Raw genomic sequence first — 17,226 nt, forward strand, 5'->3', positions numbered from 1 at the left:
CCAAACCTCCCATAGTTAATGGGTGCTGAGGAAACGGAAGCCCCACTTGTGCCTTAGTTTCCAAATGAGGCCCCAGGCCAGGCTCCATGGGTCATGTCTGTGATCTCAGTGCTTTTGGAGACTAAGGCAGGAGGATCATTTGAGACCAGGAGTTCGAGACCAACCTAAGCACATAGCAAGACCTTGTCTCTACAAAAAACAGGTGCTCAGCATGATCAGCACAGGGAGTTGGCACAGCTCTCTGGGGGAATGAGCAGGGGCATGGCGGTGCCTTCACAGCTGTGGGAGTGAGCTTCTCCAGGCCCCACCCTGGCCTCCCCACCCTCAGGCTGTCATCCTAGCAGGGCTGTCCCCAAGGGTCCCCTACCAGCTCCAGGCTGTGCTCCTTGCCGGGATCACCCCTGCCACCAGCTGCCAGCTCAGCTTGGGGGACTGATGGCTGACATGGGTGTAGTCACCAGACACCTCCCAGCAGCCACAGCATGGCCAGGTGCAGGGGGTGTGGGCAGCTGCAGCTGGAGAATGGGGTGTGGCTTGTGGGAAGGACCAGCCAAGGGTCCCGGGCACCCAGGGGACGAGTGCTGGACCCTGAGATGGACTTGCTGCCTGGCAGTGAGTGACCGGCTCACTGCTGCCAGCTGCAGGGGGTGGGGGCAGCAGAGGAGCTCACCTGGTGTCTGGCCCAAGCCCAGGATGGACCGGGGATGGGAGCTGCATGACCTCATGACCTCATGACCAACAACCTTGGGCATGGGTCCAGGGGCGATGGCCCAACAGCCTCGTCTGAGGCCCCTGTGTCCACTGTGCTGCCGGCCCTCCCCCTTCCCTCCAGGCTGGGAGAAGCTGCTCTGAAGTCCATCTGGGTAAATCTACAGCATGATTTCAGCTACTCCACGTGTTTTGAGCTTTCACTTTGGATCTGAAAGCATCTCAGGGGTTGATGCTGAGCAGCCACCCTCACATGGGCAAGAAGACCCTCCCCTAAAGAGAGGAGATGTCACCCAGGACACTTGCCTGCCCAGCTGCCTGGGCACCTTCAGCAGCTCTGACTTTTTAATCATTGTGCAAAAGCAGCATCGAATTTTTCTGCCATGGTCAGCAGAGAGGTTCTGCAGCTCTGCACTTGCTGGGCATGAAGCCCAGCACTCAAACGCCCCCACCACAGTGATGCTGTGCCTGCCTCGGAGACTCTCCTGGACACTGGGTAGGGATGCCCACGCACATGCAGGAACTCACACACATCCATGCACATGCACACATGTGTCCATATGTCCATGTGCACACATACGCCCACAGCCATGTGTGCATATATGCACATTGTACATACATGCAGGCAAACCCAGCCACACGTGCACACATTTGTACACATGCCTGTGCACATGCATGCTCATTTACATGCACATCAGCATGCATGTGTGCATTTACATGCTTACATGTGCACACGTGTGCTCATTTACATGCATGTCAGCATGCATGTGTGTATTTACATGTGCACACGTGCTCATTTCATGCCTGTCAGCATGCATGTGCGTATTTGTATGCTTATATGTGCACACGCGTGCTCATTTCATATGTGTCAGCATGTATGTGCATGTTTACATGTGCACATGTGTGCTCATTTGCATGCATGTCAGCATGTGCATATTTGCATGTGCACATGTACGTTCATTTACATGCATGTTGTGTTGTCTTTACGTGCTTACATGTGCACATGTGTTCTTTGACATGCATGTCAGCGTGTCTGCTTGCATGTGCACGCATGTTCTCATTTACATGTATGTGTATGTATTTACATGCTTACATGTGCACATGCATTCTCATCTCCCTCCTCCCTGACTTCTCTGTCAAACATGGCTTGCCCAGCCCCTGAAAATTTTGAACTGAGTGTGAACAAGAATATATTTTAGGAGAGAAAGCTCATTCCCTTAGCCAAAGACAGTCACAGTCTTTAGTTGTTGTTTATTGAGACAGAGTCTAGCTCCGTCACCCAGGCTGGAGTGCAGTGACACAGTCATGGCTCACTGCAGCCTCAACCTCATGGGCTCAAGTGATCCTCCCACTTCAGCCTCCTGAGCAGTTGGGACTACAGGTGCCATGCCTGGCTAACTTCTGTATTTTTTGTAGAGGCAGGGTTTTGCCATGCTGCCCAGGCAGATCTTGAGCTCCTGGGCTCAAGTGATTTGCCCACCTCAGCCTCCCAGAGTGCTGGGCTTACAGGCATGAGGCACCGTGCTGGGCCACAAGCAATCTTAAAAGAAGTTTTTGCCGGGAAGTATGTCTTTTCCTCTCCTGAGAGGCAGGCTCTCTGCCAGTTTCTGAGCCCCAGCCAGGGCAGAAATAAGGGCCTGGTGAAGCTGGAGTTTGGGGAGGGAGTCTTTAGCCCTTAGCTGTTCTGTTTCCATAACACATGTCATGCATGTTATATTCCCTTTGAAAGGCACAAAGGATGAGGTACTGCCCTAGAACCCCACCCTGCCTCCAGCACGGTGGCTGCCAGTGTGTGGGGACAGTGTCTGTACATCACCTACGAGCTGGGTGCCCAGAGAAACCCACCTCTTGTCTAGCGTTCTGTGGAAAGAGGTGGTGTTTCGTTAAATGGGGTCCATTAAATGTCATTCTGTGTGTGTAGCAATGCGCCCACGCAGGCTCATGGAGACTGCACGCACAGAGCAGCCTTGGCTGTAGCTGTCAGTCCCTCCTGAATTCACGGACATGCAGGCTGCTTGCAATGTTCACCTTCATTCATGAGGCCGTATGAAAACCCATGCCTGGGCTGCCTCGGACACTGATCGAGGATGTCCCCAGGTAGGGGTTCCAAGTTGGAGAGGACCCACAATTCCGGCCTAATTAGTCCAGCACTCCCAACCTGAGGGACACTCTGCAAGAGCCCCAGATTGCAGAGCCCCCAGATGCTCCCCGTTCTCCAGCCACAGCCAGTCACTGGCACAGGAGACTGTCCAGCTCTACATCTCTCAAATCACTGGCGAGGTAGCTTGCCTGGTCTTCACCCACGAGCTGCTGTCCTCTCCTCTCTGAAACTCACTCATCCATCCTTTGAGTTGTTTTTTCTTTTTTGAGATGGAATCTCACTCTGTTGCCCAGGCTGGAGTGCAGTGGCACCATCTTGGTTCACTGCAACCTCCGCCTCACAGGTTCAAGTGACGGGTTCAAGCGATTCTCCTTCTCCTGCCTCAGTTTGCCAAGTAGCTGGGATTAGAGGTATGTGCCACCACATCCAGCTAATTACCGTATTTTTAGTAGAGACAAGGTTTCACCATGTTGGCCGGGTTGGTCTCGAACTCCTTACCCCGGGTGATCCACCCACCTCAGCCTCCCAAAGTGCTGGGATGACAGGCGTGAGCCGCCACACCCGGCCATGTTTTCTGCCAGACTGTTCCTTCCCACAGGACCTGTGGGCACCGGGCTGTGTTCTGATGGCATTATTACTGTTGCAGATATGTTCTTCCTGTGGGCCGCTTGTTCTTTCAGTTGCCAGTGATGTCTTTTGCTAAACAGCAGTGTTTTATTCAGATGGAGAAGCATTTATACATCTATTCCTCTCGGAATAGGTGCTGTTTGGTGTTTGTATGTTAAATAAAAGGCCTTCTCAGCTCTAAACACTTTTCCCTGTATTTTCTTTCCATCTTGTCCTTGGTTTGGGGCTGCAGTGTGGAGTCTAATCGTATTTTATCCAACAGAAGGCACGTTGCATAACGCAGGCTGGAGCCAGATACTGGTTCAAGTACCAGCCCTCCCGAGGCAAGGAGACAAGTGATAAGCAAGTATAAATAAGGAACAAGGTTAAGTGCATTCCTGAAGTTCTCCAGCCTCCATTTCTCTGTCAGCACAACAGGGAGGATGTCATCCCTCCTGATATTTGCAACCATTACCTGGGGCAGGACGCGTGGAGCTGCATCCATCCCAGTACCATAGGGCCGAGGAGTGCCTCCTGCCTCCTTTCCCGAGCCTGGATTCCAACATGGGCTTCATCCAGTCAAGGCATTCTGCTGTGTCTCAGCCCTCTGTCTCTTCTTGGGCCAGATCCCAGAGCGTCAGCTGCTGTGGCTATGAATGGGTGCTGGCAGCAGAAGACGGCCCTCTCTGTCCTTCCTCTCAGCTCTGTGCCTCTTCTTGCACATGTACTCTTCAGGATTAATTTTTGAAACAATTCATCAAATTCTGAGAAAATCCTGATGCACTCTTGATTGATGTCGATTCCCTTTGTCCGTGCGTTTGGAGAAGGGACTGTTGGACCCTTGGGAAGAAGACCCCCGTCGCCCTCTAGTGACAGCTTCCAGTCCATCTCTTGGGAATGCCGCAGGCTCTGTGGCATTGGGGCTCCCGCAGCCGCTGTGAGCAGGGCGTTCTCCCGGTGGCTCTCTGCTGTTGCTTCCTGTGATACTCCTGGGTTGGCTGCCTTACCGGGTTCCACATTTGCTCTAATAGGTTTTCAGTTAATTCCTCTTTTACTGGGTTTTCCAGTAAGTGATTGTGCCAGCTTCACACAGAGCCCCATTTCTTCTTCCCACGACTCCTTTTATCTTCTTTCTCGCAGCAGTGCACAGATGAGGCCTCCATTGTGGTGGCACAGGCAGCCTCGAGTTCCCACTGGAACGGAATGCCTGGGGCCTTTGGCGGGAGAAGCTTGTCTTCGAGCACTTTGTTATACAGTCCTGGCTCCATGGCCACCAGGGACAGAGGTGGGGGAGTGAGAAGCAGGCACTCCCGGCTGTCAGAAGAGCCCCCCAGCTGCCCAAAGGCAGCACAGCCCGAGGTGAGGCAGACCCCGCCCCCACCCCAGCGCCTCTGCCAGGACCTCAGTGACGCTCCTTGGGCTCTGGGAGCCACTTGTCTTCGCCTGGCATTAGGGATGGGGGCTGTCCTGGTCTCGGAATCCTTAGGATTCCGTGCCACCACCTGGCTTGCCAGGGTGCCTGGCGTGCAGCTGGCTCTCAGTCCATGGCAGTTGGCGCTGTGCACAGCTGCCGGGCCACCCTCTGACAGGGTTGTCAGGGTCAGTGCATGTGACTATGTGTGCACCAAACAGCTGACGGGCTTCCTATGGCAGTGCCCGGGTGTGGACCACCTTACTCATTCTTGGCCTCTCCAGCTGGATTCCAAAAGTCAGTGTCCCAAGCCTGAGCTCCCTGATGGGCCTCAGCTGAGCCAGAGCGGGCATGCTGGGTGCCTGCCACAGCCCGGATCATCCTGTCTCATAGCCGTTGTTCATGACGGCTCAGCCACACTACACCTGCTCTATCATAAGTGCTCACGTGCAGGCCCACACCAGGTGCCTCAGGCTGGAGGTCCGGTTCCATTTCCTGTAAGGGAACAAGCATCGGTAGATCCACTTATGAGGAAACAGGCTTGCGGGAGTGAAGCAACTCTCAGGGGGCTTCCCAGCCAGTACTGAGGGACCAGGACTGAGCCCCACTCATGTCAGCTCATTCTTGCCATTCCCTGGGCCTGTGGGGTGTGTGCTGACAGCCCAGAGAGTCCCCAAGAGGAGCACGGGGTGCTCCATGCCAAGCCCCTGGGCTGCCCCGGCCTTGCCTAAGGGCATATGCTCTGTCCCATCAGCTCGGCCCTGGATCCAGGGGGTGTGTAAGTCTCACAGGCTGATCTCCACACCTTGTCCAGAGAGTGGTGTAAGGGCTGGGAAGATGGACACCTTCCTTAAGCCACCAAAGCACAGAATTCTTATGGAAAGTGGCAACTCTTTGGCACAGCCGTCACTTAGAAAATAAGATCGTGGATGTGACAGTGGGGGTCTCAGATTTGCTCCGAGGCCCCTTGGGTCACATAGGGAGGAGAACTCGAGAGAAGAGGAGATGCAGAATTTGAGGCAGGTCCAGGGTCCCTGTGTCTGGCTGTACCAGGGTTGTGTTCCACTTCCCCTGAACCATATTCAGGGGGACTGGATCCCTCAACCCTCCCCTACCCCCATGTGCCCAAAAGAGCTAGCCAGTGCAGGGCTTCCTGCTTGAGAAAGGTCTTAACCAGACCCCAGGGACACAGGGAGCAGCTGCTCTGCTGTGGTCCTCCTGCGATGGGCACCATTCCCAGAGACCCTGCAGCTCCAGCCCTCAGCCAGCAAAACAGCCAAGTGTTTTCAAGGTTTCTGGCTCTGTGGGGAATGAGGCAGGATGCCAGGAGGTCTGCGGGACACCTCACAGCCGTGTGCTCACTCCAGTGTCGAAGCAGCTCCCCGAGGGAGGAAGGGCAGCTTGTCCTTGTCACCCTCCCCAGGCCACATCTGGGGAGCAGGGGTGGGGCCAGGTCTCTGGACTCCTAGTGCACTTCCTTTCCCCGGTGACCCCTGAAGCAAGCAGAGGTCCCACCCCCTGAGCTTGTCCATGGGCCCTGCCAAGACTAGGCCTTGAGGCCAGGAGGAAGAACCAAAGCAGCTCAAAAGGCAGGCAGGGCAGGGGCAAGAGGAGGCAGCCATGCCTGGGGAGCCAGCCGTCTCTTGGGGTTTTGCCATTGAAGGGGGCTTTCAGTAAGGAAGGCACAAAACCAAGAAAATACAGCCCTGACCCTGGCCACGTGGTTCCCCTGCCTGCCTGCACCTCCCCATGGCCCAGCCAGCTTGTGACTAAGGAAAAACATGCAGCCACACTGATGCAATTAGGAAAATGTTATTTTTCCAATGCTGCCAGATCCTGGGGGTTGAACCTGTGACCTCAGAACAAGGAGCAGGGTTTGGGGCATGCACTGGCCGCCTGCGGCTTTGGCCTGGGGTGCCCACACCTCCTTGCCTGCTGCTCATCTGGGGGTTGGGGGGCACAGGAGAGGCACTTGGTGGGGGCTCAAGGAATGTGCCCACCCATCCCAACTTGAGAGAAAGGAGGGTTTTGTGGCACCGTGGACCTGGTGCTCAAGGTGAGTGGCCTCTGTGCAGGCCCTACAGGGAGCTGGATGTGGTCAGGACCTCCTGCCCCTGCCTCAAGTGGACAGTCCCCTCCATACCCCCTCTGCTCACCTTCTGGCCACACAGCCTGGGACAGGGGTGGGCCTGGAACAGGTAGGAAGCTCCCTGCCCCTCGGCTCCTGCTTCTCCTGGAGCAGCTAAAACTCACTTTGATGGGGACATGGGGACAGAAAGGTACAAGAGCCCTGGAAGACAACTGCCTGGGCCCCCAAGAACTGCAGACCACCAGGGGTCCTCCCACTCTACCCGGTATGCCCCCATGCCCCTACCCTGCCCTGCCAGCTCTCTGTGTCTCTTCAGTCCCTCACCTGGTGACAGTGGCAAGGCAGCTGAGGGCTCAGAGGGCCTGGCAGCCCCCGGGGTTCTGAGCTGAGCTGAGCTGCTCCGCCTGGGGAAGCTGCAAACAAGGGTGTCTTAGGCCTCCTGGTACCTCCACCCTGAGGGTCTGAGAGGGGGTCTCTGGGGCTGGGGCGGGTGTTCTGGACCCTGAAGGAAGGTTGAGCAGCGGGCCTCAGCAAAGACCCAGGGGGCGGGGAGGGAAGCTGGGGCGTTGAGAGGGCCGGCAGGGCCCTGGCGCGCGGGTCCAGGGCAGGGGGAGGGCCTTCATTGCGGCCCCAGGGGGTGGTGCGCGCCTGACCCTGAGCTGGCCCTGACAGCTCTCGTCCCCCTCACCTCCTGCCAGGCCCCGGGCTGCTTCGGAGGGAGCCCTGCACCCTGCCCCTGCGCCGCCCCCGCTCCAGCCCCCGCCGGGCGCAGCCAGTCCCGCGCGCCCCCGCCCGCCGGTGCCTCCAGGCCCGCCCCCGCCCGGCCGCCCGCCCGCCCGCCCGGTGGGTCGCGGTGGCCGCGGGCTGCGCTGCGAGGGCCGGGTGGGTCAGGGGGCTGCGCGTGTCCGCGGGGGCGCCCGGCGCGGGCTGAGGGGCGCTGGCGTGTCCCCGCAGGCAGCCCTGTGCCGGGAACAGCGCGCTCCTGGACACCGCCGGCCTCAAGATGAGCGACCTGGACTCGGAGGTGCTGCCCTTGCCGCCGCGCTACCGCTTCCGGGACCTGCTGCTGGGCGACCCGTCCTTCCAGAACGACGACAGGTAGGGCCTTGGGGCCGGGGTCGCGGTCCGGGGCCGCCGCGCGCCCGGAGCTGTCCGCGGTGCTGAAGGCCGGTCTCGCGCGCCCCGCACCGCGCGCCCCCGCCACCGCCGGCACCCTTCAACTTTTCCTGGCTTCTGGGGACGCAGAAGTTTCAGGTGGGGTGGGGGCGGGGGGCAGCATCTTCCCGGGAGGGGGCCTGGAGGAGGCGCGGGACGCTCGGAGCTGCGGAGTCTTCCAGAGCCCGACTGGGGCGCGGAGGGGGAAGGCGGCCCGGCCTTCCGGTGTCTGCTCCCAGCCCCCAGCACCCCAGTGTTGCTAGTTTTGGGGGCAAGCCAGGCCTGGAAGTGCCCGGTGGCAAAGCCCGCAGTCCGGCTGAGGGATGGCGTCCTCCAAGTTCAGGCAGCGATGCTTGATTAATTATTCAATGAGGGAGCGTGTCCTTCAGGCTCGTGGCCTTGTCACTTATTCAGCGTCACAGCGTCCCCGTTCCCTCCACATCTGCTGGGCTAAAAAGGCAAAATGAATTGTGTCTTTCAATAAAGGACCAACAAGAGGAGCCCATGGGAATAATTCATCCGCTGAGGGGCTGGCAGGAAGCTGGGAGAAATGTTGGTTTTCTCTCCTCCTTTTCCCCAAATAGCTGTCTTGGGTAAACACCCAGCAGTCGGCTCTGCCAGCCTCCGGGGAGGCGCTTTTATGCCTGCCAGCGAAGGCGAGTGCTCTGAGGACTCATGCGGGGCTGGAGTCTGCGGGGAACTTTGGGTCAGGAACTGCTCCCCTGTCCAGCCTATACAGCTAAGGCAGCGGGCTGGGGTTGTCACTGTCTGCAGGGCCCTGTCACCACCCAGCCCTGAGCTCAGCTGTGGGGGAATTCGCAGTTTCCCCCAGCATTGCAGTTACTCGGGTTAGCACACGAAGTACACGAGGTTGAAAACTGTCAGGAAACAAACTGAGCTTTCGGAGTGATTACTGCCAAGACCCCTGCTCAAAAAGAAATCATGCTTGAAACTAGGGTCAGTGCTAGGGACTGGGTCCACAGGACTGTGAAGGCTTGTAAAAAGAGGTCTTAAAGCCCTCTGCCTTCAGGGAATGGAATATTCTACTAGACTTCCCATAACATTTGGTCACGTGAACCAAGAGTCCAGAGAGGAGACTGAGCCCAAAGTCTTCGTCCTCTCACAATCAGGACATGCGTGTCCTGCAGAGAGGCCTTTTAAACTTGGAATTTTATCATGTTGAACTCAGTGCTGTAATAATAAATAAGCCCACCTAAGCTCAAGTGGCTGGGTGAAGAGTTTAGTTTACCTCCCTGTGTGGGCAGAGGGCAGGCAGCCAGGCTGGTTCTGTGCGGTGTGCAGCTAGGAGGCTCTCCTGCTCCCTGGGAGCCACAGAAAGCTTCCCTAGGCCAAACCTATGGACTCAACACCAGCACCAGCACCAGCACCTTGGGTGCCTGCTCCGCTGGGACTTGGTTAATTCTTGAAAACAGCAGCCCTGGGATATTGGGCAGGAAGTGATGTCCATCCCCCTAATGGTGCCTGGGGCTTCCAGATGACTTGATAATGCCTGTGGCTGTGGTTGATCTAATTGCAATGCTATATCCCTGAGTTTTCAGGAATGGACAGCAGAGGTTTTTGCTATTTGCCTAGAGAGAATCATCCCTGTCCCTGGGAGATGAGAGGCTGGCATGGGATTTCACAGTGAGTCCCAGGTCCTGGGTGTGGTTTTTTAAAATTGTGAGAAAATACATAAAACACAGAATTTACCATTAGTGACATTTAGTACACAACATTGTGCCACCCTTGCCGCTGAAATTCGAGAGCATTGTATACCCTAGAAGGGATCTCCTTACCCCCTGGGACTCGCTACCCACTACTCCCTTATCCCCCACCCCTGGCAGCCACCAATTTGCATGCACTGGCATTGGCATGCTGGGCCCAGTGGCCACATGGGTTGTGGGCCAATGGCATTAGGAGATGGACTGCCGGATGTGTGTGGCTGTGTGAGTGCTGCCAATGCGTGGCTGCGGTTCCTCTCCAGGAAAGGCCCACGGGGTACAGGGCATCTGTGCCCCCCACCAGGGCCCTGCTGTCTCTGGTTGCAAATGAAGCATATAGTGAGGTTCTGTTGGAGGGGGAGTGGCCAGGGGTGTAGAGTGTCAGGTCTGTGTGGCCACTGTACCTGTCCTGTGGCACTGTCCCTCAACATGGCCTCAGAGATGCTGTGCTGCCTGCCTTTCCTCATGGGTGAAGGACAGGGAGGGAGGGGGCGTGGCCTCTGTGGTGTGCTGTCTATAGGATGGGAGGGAGGGGGTGTGGCTTCTGTGGTGTCTATAGGATGGGAGGGGCGTGGCCTCTGTGATGTGTCTATAGGATGGGTGGGAGGGGCGTGGCCTCTATGGTGTTGCTGTCTATAGGATGGGAGGGAGGGGGCATGGCCTCTGGTGTGGTGTCTATAGGATAGGAGGGAGGGGCGTGGCCTCTGTGGTGTGGTGTCTATAGGATAGGAGGGAAGGGGGCTTGGCCTCTGTGGTGTGCTATCTATAGAATGGGAAGGAGGGGCGTGGCCTCTGTGATGTTGCGTCTATAGGATGGGTGGGAGGGGGCATGGCCTCTGTGGTGTTGCTGTCTATAGGATGGGAGGGGAGGGGGCGTGGCCTCTGGTGTGGTGTCTATAGGATGGGAGGGAGGGGGCATGGCCTCTGTGGTGTGGTGTCTATAGGATAGGAGGGAAGGGGGCTTGGCCTCTGTGGTGTGCTGTCTATAGGATGGGAGGGAGGGGGCGTGGCCTCTGTGGAGTCTATAGAATGGGAGGGAGGGGGCGTGGCCTCTGTGGTGTGCTGTCTATAGGATGGGAGGGAGGGGTCGTGGTCTCTGTGGAGTCTATAGGATGGGAGGGAGGGTTGTGGCTTCTGTGGTGTCTATAGGATGGGAGGGAAGGGGCATGGCCTCTGTGGTGTGCTCTCTATTGGATGGGAGGGAGGGGGCATGGCCTCTGTGGTATCTCTATAGGATGGGTGGGGGGGCGTGGCCTCAGTGGTGTTGGTGTCTATAGGATAGGACAAGGAGGGGCTCTGGCTTCCTGCCTTGTTGGTGTCTATAGGACAGGAGAGGGAGGGTACTTAGCTTCCCTCTGAAAGTCGTTCCGCTTCTCACCCCTGAGAGGAATCCTGGGCCTGGTGCAGATGATGGCCTTGGGTACCCTGAGATCTGGAAGGTGACGGTTACTGGTCAGCTGGTCTCCAGCACAGTTCCCAGCAGCTCTGCCTGGCTCTCTGAGGGGGAGGGGGCTAGTGAGGCTGGCTGGGCACGGTGCAGGAGTGGGCAGCCTTCTGGGGGCGTGGGGGCAAGTGAGTTGTGGGCTCCTGGCTGAGTTGCCTGCCAGCTCTCCAGCTGCCCCACTACATCTTTGGGCCCACTCCTCATGTGGACTCAAGCCTTCCTGAGAAATTGCCTAGACTGGATATAGAAGAGGGTGCCCTAGAGGTCTGGGAGCCCAGGAACACCCCCTTGGGGGTCCCCCCACCCAGAAGGGGCAGCTCCTTGGTCTCAGCAGCAGCCTGGGGGCCTCTCCTCTCAAAGGCAACTTAGGGAGCTCAGCCCAAAGGGTTTCTTTTCTCTCAAACCTTCTTTGCCCAAAGGGGCCTGCTTCAGCCTCCATGGCAGTGTTGGGTGAGTCTGGCCTGGCCTCTCCCATGACCCCCAACGCTGGAATGGGTGGGCAGCAATAAGGCAAATCAGGCTACTGCCCAGGGGTCCTGGGGTCACCCAAGCTCTCCCCTATCCATAAGGACACACACATAAGGACCCTGGCCCTAGCTCTGTGGAAACCCCAAGCTGACCTGGAGGAGGGGACTGGCCACTTGGAGGACCCTCCAGGGTGCTTGGGGTGGGCTCTGATGCCTCTGCCTGCCATGAGAGCCCACCTCATCTCTCTCTCCTCATCTTCTCCTCGTCTTCTTCCTCATCCCCAGTGCCTGTGCCTCCTCCCTCCTGGAATGGAGAATGGGGGGTCATCTGCCTGGCCTGGTGGGACCCCCTCCATGTGTACCGCAGTGACTCACAGAGTCTTCATGTGGTGGGAGGACATGCTTACCTGGATGCAGGAAGGAGGGCAGGTGGGGTCTGGTGGCCATGGGGGACCAGGTCTGAGAGGGCTGAGCCCAGCTAGACTGGCCTGCTGGCTCTGGGTGAAAGAGCCCTTAGGTGGAGGGGAGAAGACACTGGGATGGGGTCCTGGCCACAGCCAGAAGGGCTGGTGTGCCTGGACACAACAGCGCAGGCTCCACTCAGGCCCCTGAGGGACCAGCATGGTGGCCTTTGCCATGGGGGTGTCTCAGGCCCGGGTAAGATGGGAGTGCCACTTGGTCTCTCTCTGCACCAGGGGAAGAGGCTGGGGGTCAGGGAGACCCAGCCAGACCCAGCCACCAGCACAGGGCAGGTGCAATGTGGGGGCTCAGCACAGACCGGCCCCCTCATGCTGGTCACCCCTCACACTCTCCGTTTCCACCCAGGCAGGCTCTGTGAGGGGAGTGGGTGCCGCTGCCAACCCCTGGCAGCCTGCGAGCGAGCAGGTGGGCAGGCAGGCCTCGGCTTCCTGTTCCCTGGGGAGTAGAGCCTTTGGCAGTGAGTCACCACAGCCTCCATTAACCATGGCCTTGGGCAGGGAAGAGCTTGGCTGGTCACGTGGGCAGAGGAGGCTGTAGCGCTGGGCAGGCCGCTCCCTGGGAGGGATGAGCCAGCCCATTGGTCCTGTTCAGTGGGGGAAGCAGGCAGAGTTGGGAGCTCACCCGCCTCAGGGACCTGATGAGGTCCTGGGGGGCCTCTCACACCCCACTGCCTACCAGACAGTGTCTCGGGGGCTCCGGGGAGCAGCTCAACCACAGTCCACTTGATCCCGGGCTCTGGAGCCCCTTGAGCCACCTGAGAGTCTCACTGCCCCTCTGTCCAGGAGCCCAGGGCAGCTGATGGAGGCCCTGCTCTTCCCAGCCAGAGCCAGCCTCTGGGAATGTCCCGGAACCTAAGTGAGCACCACGGCCCTTGGCAGACACAGACCTGGGCTCTTCCTTCTGCAGAGGGGTCAACAGCCCCCAAAGGGCAGCTTGAGGAGTCAGGAGGGCAAAGGGGTGACTGGGCTTAGCTCCTTGTGGTGTCCCCGAGCTGGGTCCCTGGCACCTTCTGCAGGCACCCTGTCTGTGGCAGTGGAGGCGCATCTTCAATCCCACCCTGAACTGAGGCTCAGGGAGATGCTGAGTTGGGGGAAGCATGCTTTGGGGACACTTGGGGCCGTCACACCACAGCCCACCTCCTAAAAGGGGCAGATTCCAGACAAGGACTCCTACTGTGGGTGGGGGGATGGGGAAGGCGTCCACCCCTGCCCTGCTGCACCAGGACCCATCCCATCGGGGCCACTGAAACCACCACTGGAGGCCACGTGGGTCACCGACACTCCCAGAGGTGCCAGGAAGGCTCTGCCCACTGGCTGAGGCAGGCAAGAGGAAACTTCATCCCTGAAGATGGCCAGGCCCACTGCCTTAGCTTCTTGGGCCACGCCAGGCTGAGCCCAGCACTCCCCGCCATGGGGCCCGGGCACCGGGTTCACCTGGGAGGGAGCGGTCGCCTTGCCTCAGAAAGGTCGGCCTGAGGGTCAGAACACTGCCCCAGAGGGGCCTGACCAAGCTGTTTCCTTAGCTCCTTTGACAGCAGAGAACGGAACTGGACTTGGTTCTCTGGAGTTGAGAAACACCAAATATTTTTTCACACAACAAGCTGAGAGTGGACCACAAACAGGGCCTGGCATTGCTGGGAACACTCTGCGTGGAGGACAGACCCCTGCCAGGCCCGCAGGCAGCAACTGTGGGCGGAGCCAGCGGGGCCAGCAGGGACCCCTCGTGGCCTCACAGGAGCGGGGGTGGGTGCAGAAGGAGTGGGCAGCCCAGACTCCTTCCTGGGTGCTCCCCTTCAATTCACCCAACCCTATCCCCGGCTGAACCGCTGTGAATCCGGCCACCCCACAGGGACAGGGTGGCTGGGGACAGAGAGAAGCTCCTCTCACAGGGTGAAGGCCCCACCAGGCCTCCAAGCAGGAGGGGTTGCAGTGGGGACATCTCTAGGAATAGACCCGCGTTCTGAGCACTCACTCACCTGTCATCCTTAATGACTGAACAATTTCCCAGTCTCGAGCCCTGGGTGACAGGCTGTGGTGAGGGCCTCGTAGAACCATCCCTCCTGCAAAGAGCCTGGATCCTGCCTAGCCCCTCCAGGCTTCGTCATCTCCTCCTGTCCGCTCCCCACCTCTATCACCCCCACCCCCATCATCCTGCCCCCCACCCACCAGCGCAGCCCCTGCTGAAGAGGAGGGAGCCCCAGCAGCCTTCCTCCAAAGGGAGCTTTGTTCTGCTTTTCCTGGGGCTCTCAGGGTGGGGTCCTGTACCCCCACCCCCACTCCCACCTGCTCTCCAAAGGCCACTGTGGGACAGTTAGCTGAGAAGGCATATCTGCGCCCTGGAGCCAGCCCCAGCTCCCTGAAGGGCATGGAGCCCACAGTTTCTACGTGAAGGCCTCAGTGGCCTGCTCGGGACCTGGGACACAGGCCAGCTCTCCGTCGGGGCTGCTCTGAGGAAGCCGGGGCTGAGCCGTGCCTGCACCATCTTGCTCCTGCCTAGGGCCCCAGGGCCCCATGTGACAGACTCAGGTGTAGCTGGAGCTTTGAAACAGAGGGGTGCAGGCAGGAGGAAGGACGTGGCCAGGCCTGACCCAAAGACGAGGGTGGGGTATGGGGACACACAGCCATCCCAGGGGCAGTGGAGGTTGGAGGAGGAGTCAGGAAGCTGTGCAGGGTGAGGGCTGAGGTGGGAGAGGCCTGGAGCTGGGTTTGGGAAGCTCAACCCCTGGACTGGGGATCCCCAGTAGGGGCTAGAGTAGCCCACAAGCACTCTCACCCTAAGCTGCCCTGCTGGCCCCAGCCTCGAAGCCACTCCGCTCCAGCACAGGGTCCCCTGGCGTGCGTCCCACCCAGAGCTGCTGAGCTCAGGGAAATGCTGGCCTGCTCAGCCCCCGGTAGGTGGTGGGTGGCAGCGGGGGAGTTGGGTGCTGTTATATTTAACATTCTGCCCAGGGCCATCCTGCTGTGTGCAGCGGTGCTGATAGGGCAGGGAGGGGCCAGATGAGACCCAAGTCCTGGCCCTGGACCTTCTCATCCTCAGCAGGCTGGGGCCCTGTCCAGATCCAACACCTACTGGCTTGGGAGGACATGGCTGGCCGGGGAAATGGCCTGAGCCAGGCCAGTGGGGCCCAGGAAGGCTGGGGGCTCTTGGCCGGGAAGGGCACGGGCCACGCACATACCAGCAGCTGAGCCTGGAGCTGCCGCAGCCTCCCCTGCCTTTCCTGGCCTCTTCTGCCTTTCCTGGACTCCCTTGGTCTGCTGCCTGCATGACTGAGTCAAGGTCTGGTTTACCAGAGCAGGAAAGGCCCTGGGATGGCGTCCAGAAGTTCTGGCTGGTCCCGTGGGCTTTAATGTGTCCTGGGTGAGTGAAATTCACATCAGGATTTTTCCAGTCCCTTTCCAGCCCTTTCCTCTCTGCCTCCCCCACTCGACTAGGCACGGCTGGAGGCCATGCTTGCTCACCCTTGTCATCTAAGGTCCCTACCAGGAAGCCGGGGCCTGGCAGGTGGGCCTGAGTCAGGGTTGGGGGAAGGTGACGCCTCTGCTGTGGAGACTGTGGCTCCCAATGTGAGTTCCAGGGGCTGGGGTCGCCTCCAGCCCTGGGTGGTGGAGGGACGGCCAGAATCAACAGGAGGGTGGGAGGGGCCACCATAGGTGAGCAGAGTCTTGTGGGACTTCACCTGGCTGCAGGGGAATTGAAGGAGGAGGGTCCTGGGACCCTGGGCCCAGGCTGGCTCCGCACATGAGGCAGTGCCTTTCCATCTTCCTGCCTTATGTGGGGGGCTCTGGCTCCCCAACCACATACCCAGGGAGACCCTGAGAGGGCGAATCCCAAGTCCCCTCAGGCTGCATCCCCCATCCCACCCCTGGGCTGGCACAATGGGGCATGTGGCTTCACCACCCAGCCCATGTCCCAGGGAGTCATGTGCGTGACAAAAAATCAAACTTCTCCCGAATTAGCATGAAACAGAACACAGATGCCCAGCAGGCGGGGGCTGGCATCCTCCACCTCGGGACACCGCCATCCGTTTGGGCTTCAGGTTGTAATTCCCAGTGTGCCTCCCCCAGTGTTCCGTTTACATCATCCGGCCGAATGCAGCTGAGATGGAATGGGTGGAAGTGTGTTTACGCTTGCCTCCGTCTTCCCAGCTGTGATGGAAAAGCACCACACACCCAGCAGCCTTGGCTGCAGAGATTTATTTCTCAGTTCTGGAGGCTGGAAGCCCAGGATGGAGGCGCCGGCAGACAAGGGTCCAGGTGAGGGCAGCTTCCTGGCCTGCCCCGGCAGCCTCTCGCTTCTCCCTGTGCCTATGGAGCAGAGAACACCCCCAGCCGTGCACGGGGCCAGCAGCCTAGGGCAGACCCCCAGCCTGCAGGGCCCTCTGGAGCCTATCTGGGTCTCGGATCCCTTCCGGGGACTGGATGAGGCCGGCCCAGGACAGAAGGCCCGTGGGAGCAAAGCCGCCGGGTCTTGGGTGGCCATGGGGGAGGGTCTGAGCTCAGAGCTCCCCAGGCTTCCCTGCCTGGCCACCTGGTCAGGGTCGCATCTTCACCCCCAGCCCGCTCCGAGCTTCAGTAGGTCCCTGAGTAGGTGGACACCATTAGAGGAGGACAAAGCAAGAAAACCCAGGTCAGCCAAGCTCTCCTGCGCACCCACCCCACAGAGACCCAGGCCAGGCTCGGCCAGGCTCGGCCCGGCCCGGCCCGGCCCTGCCCCAACCTGATAGATTAGCTAATTAATTTGTCTCTCCCTCTCTCCTTCCCTCTCTTTCTCTTTCCCTCTCTCCCTGCCTCCCTCTACGTCCCTCCTTCTCTCCTTCCCTCCCTCTTCCCTCCCTCCCCTTCCCTCTCCCTGCCCGTCTCCCTCTCCCTCCCTCCTTCTCTCCCTCCCTCTCTTTCCTTCCCTCTCCCTCCCTGTCCCTCCCCCTCCCTCTCTTTCTCTCTAATTTTCCCCCTCTCCCTCTCTTTCCCTCTTCTCTCCCATTCTCCCTCCCTCCCTCCCTCCCCATCTCTCTCTCCCCCTCCCCCTCTCCCTGTCTCTGTCAGTT

The 17,226-nt window shown here is 59.2% G+C and overlaps 2 protein-coding genes and 1 long non-coding RNA gene across 5 annotated transcripts in view; 2 read left to right on the plus strand and 1 right to left on the minus strand.

Annotated features, from left to right (window-relative positions):
• The window catches only part of OBP2A (odorant binding protein 2A), a 194,255-nt gene that overhangs the window by 152,932 nt on the left and 24,097 nt on the right, over positions 1-17,226 (plus strand). The gene's annotated exons all lie outside the window — the stretch shown is intronic.
• The window catches only part of KCNT1 (potassium sodium-activated channel subfamily T member 1), an 81,525-nt gene that overhangs the window by 2,019 nt on the left and 62,280 nt on the right, over positions 1-17,226 (plus strand). For 2 of the 3 annotated variants that reach the window (XM_054237959.2, XM_035262549.3), the window contains exon 2: positions 7,870-8,013. In XM_054237959.2, the coding sequence (XP_054093934.1) occupies positions 7,870-8,013 (144 nt within the window). Of the gene's footprint in view, positions 1-7,749; positions 8,014-17,226 lie in introns of those variants that run through there. The other variant, XM_035262534.3, reaches the window with a different exon arrangement.
• LOC144576985 (uncharacterized) lies at positions 1,014-8,268 on the minus strand. Its single transcript, XR_013519984.1, has 2 exons — positions 7,928-8,268; positions 1,014-5,321 (listed from the first exon to the last, which is right to left on the minus strand). It is a non-coding gene; the product is annotated as an uncharacterized LOC144576985 (long non-coding RNA).

The sequence above is a fragment of the Callithrix jacchus genome, chromosome 1 (genome assembly GCF_049354715.1).
Source record: "Callithrix jacchus isolate 240 chromosome 1, calJac240_pri, whole genome shotgun sequence".
NCBI lineage: Eukaryota > Metazoa > Chordata > Mammalia > Primates > Cebidae > Callithrix > Callithrix jacchus.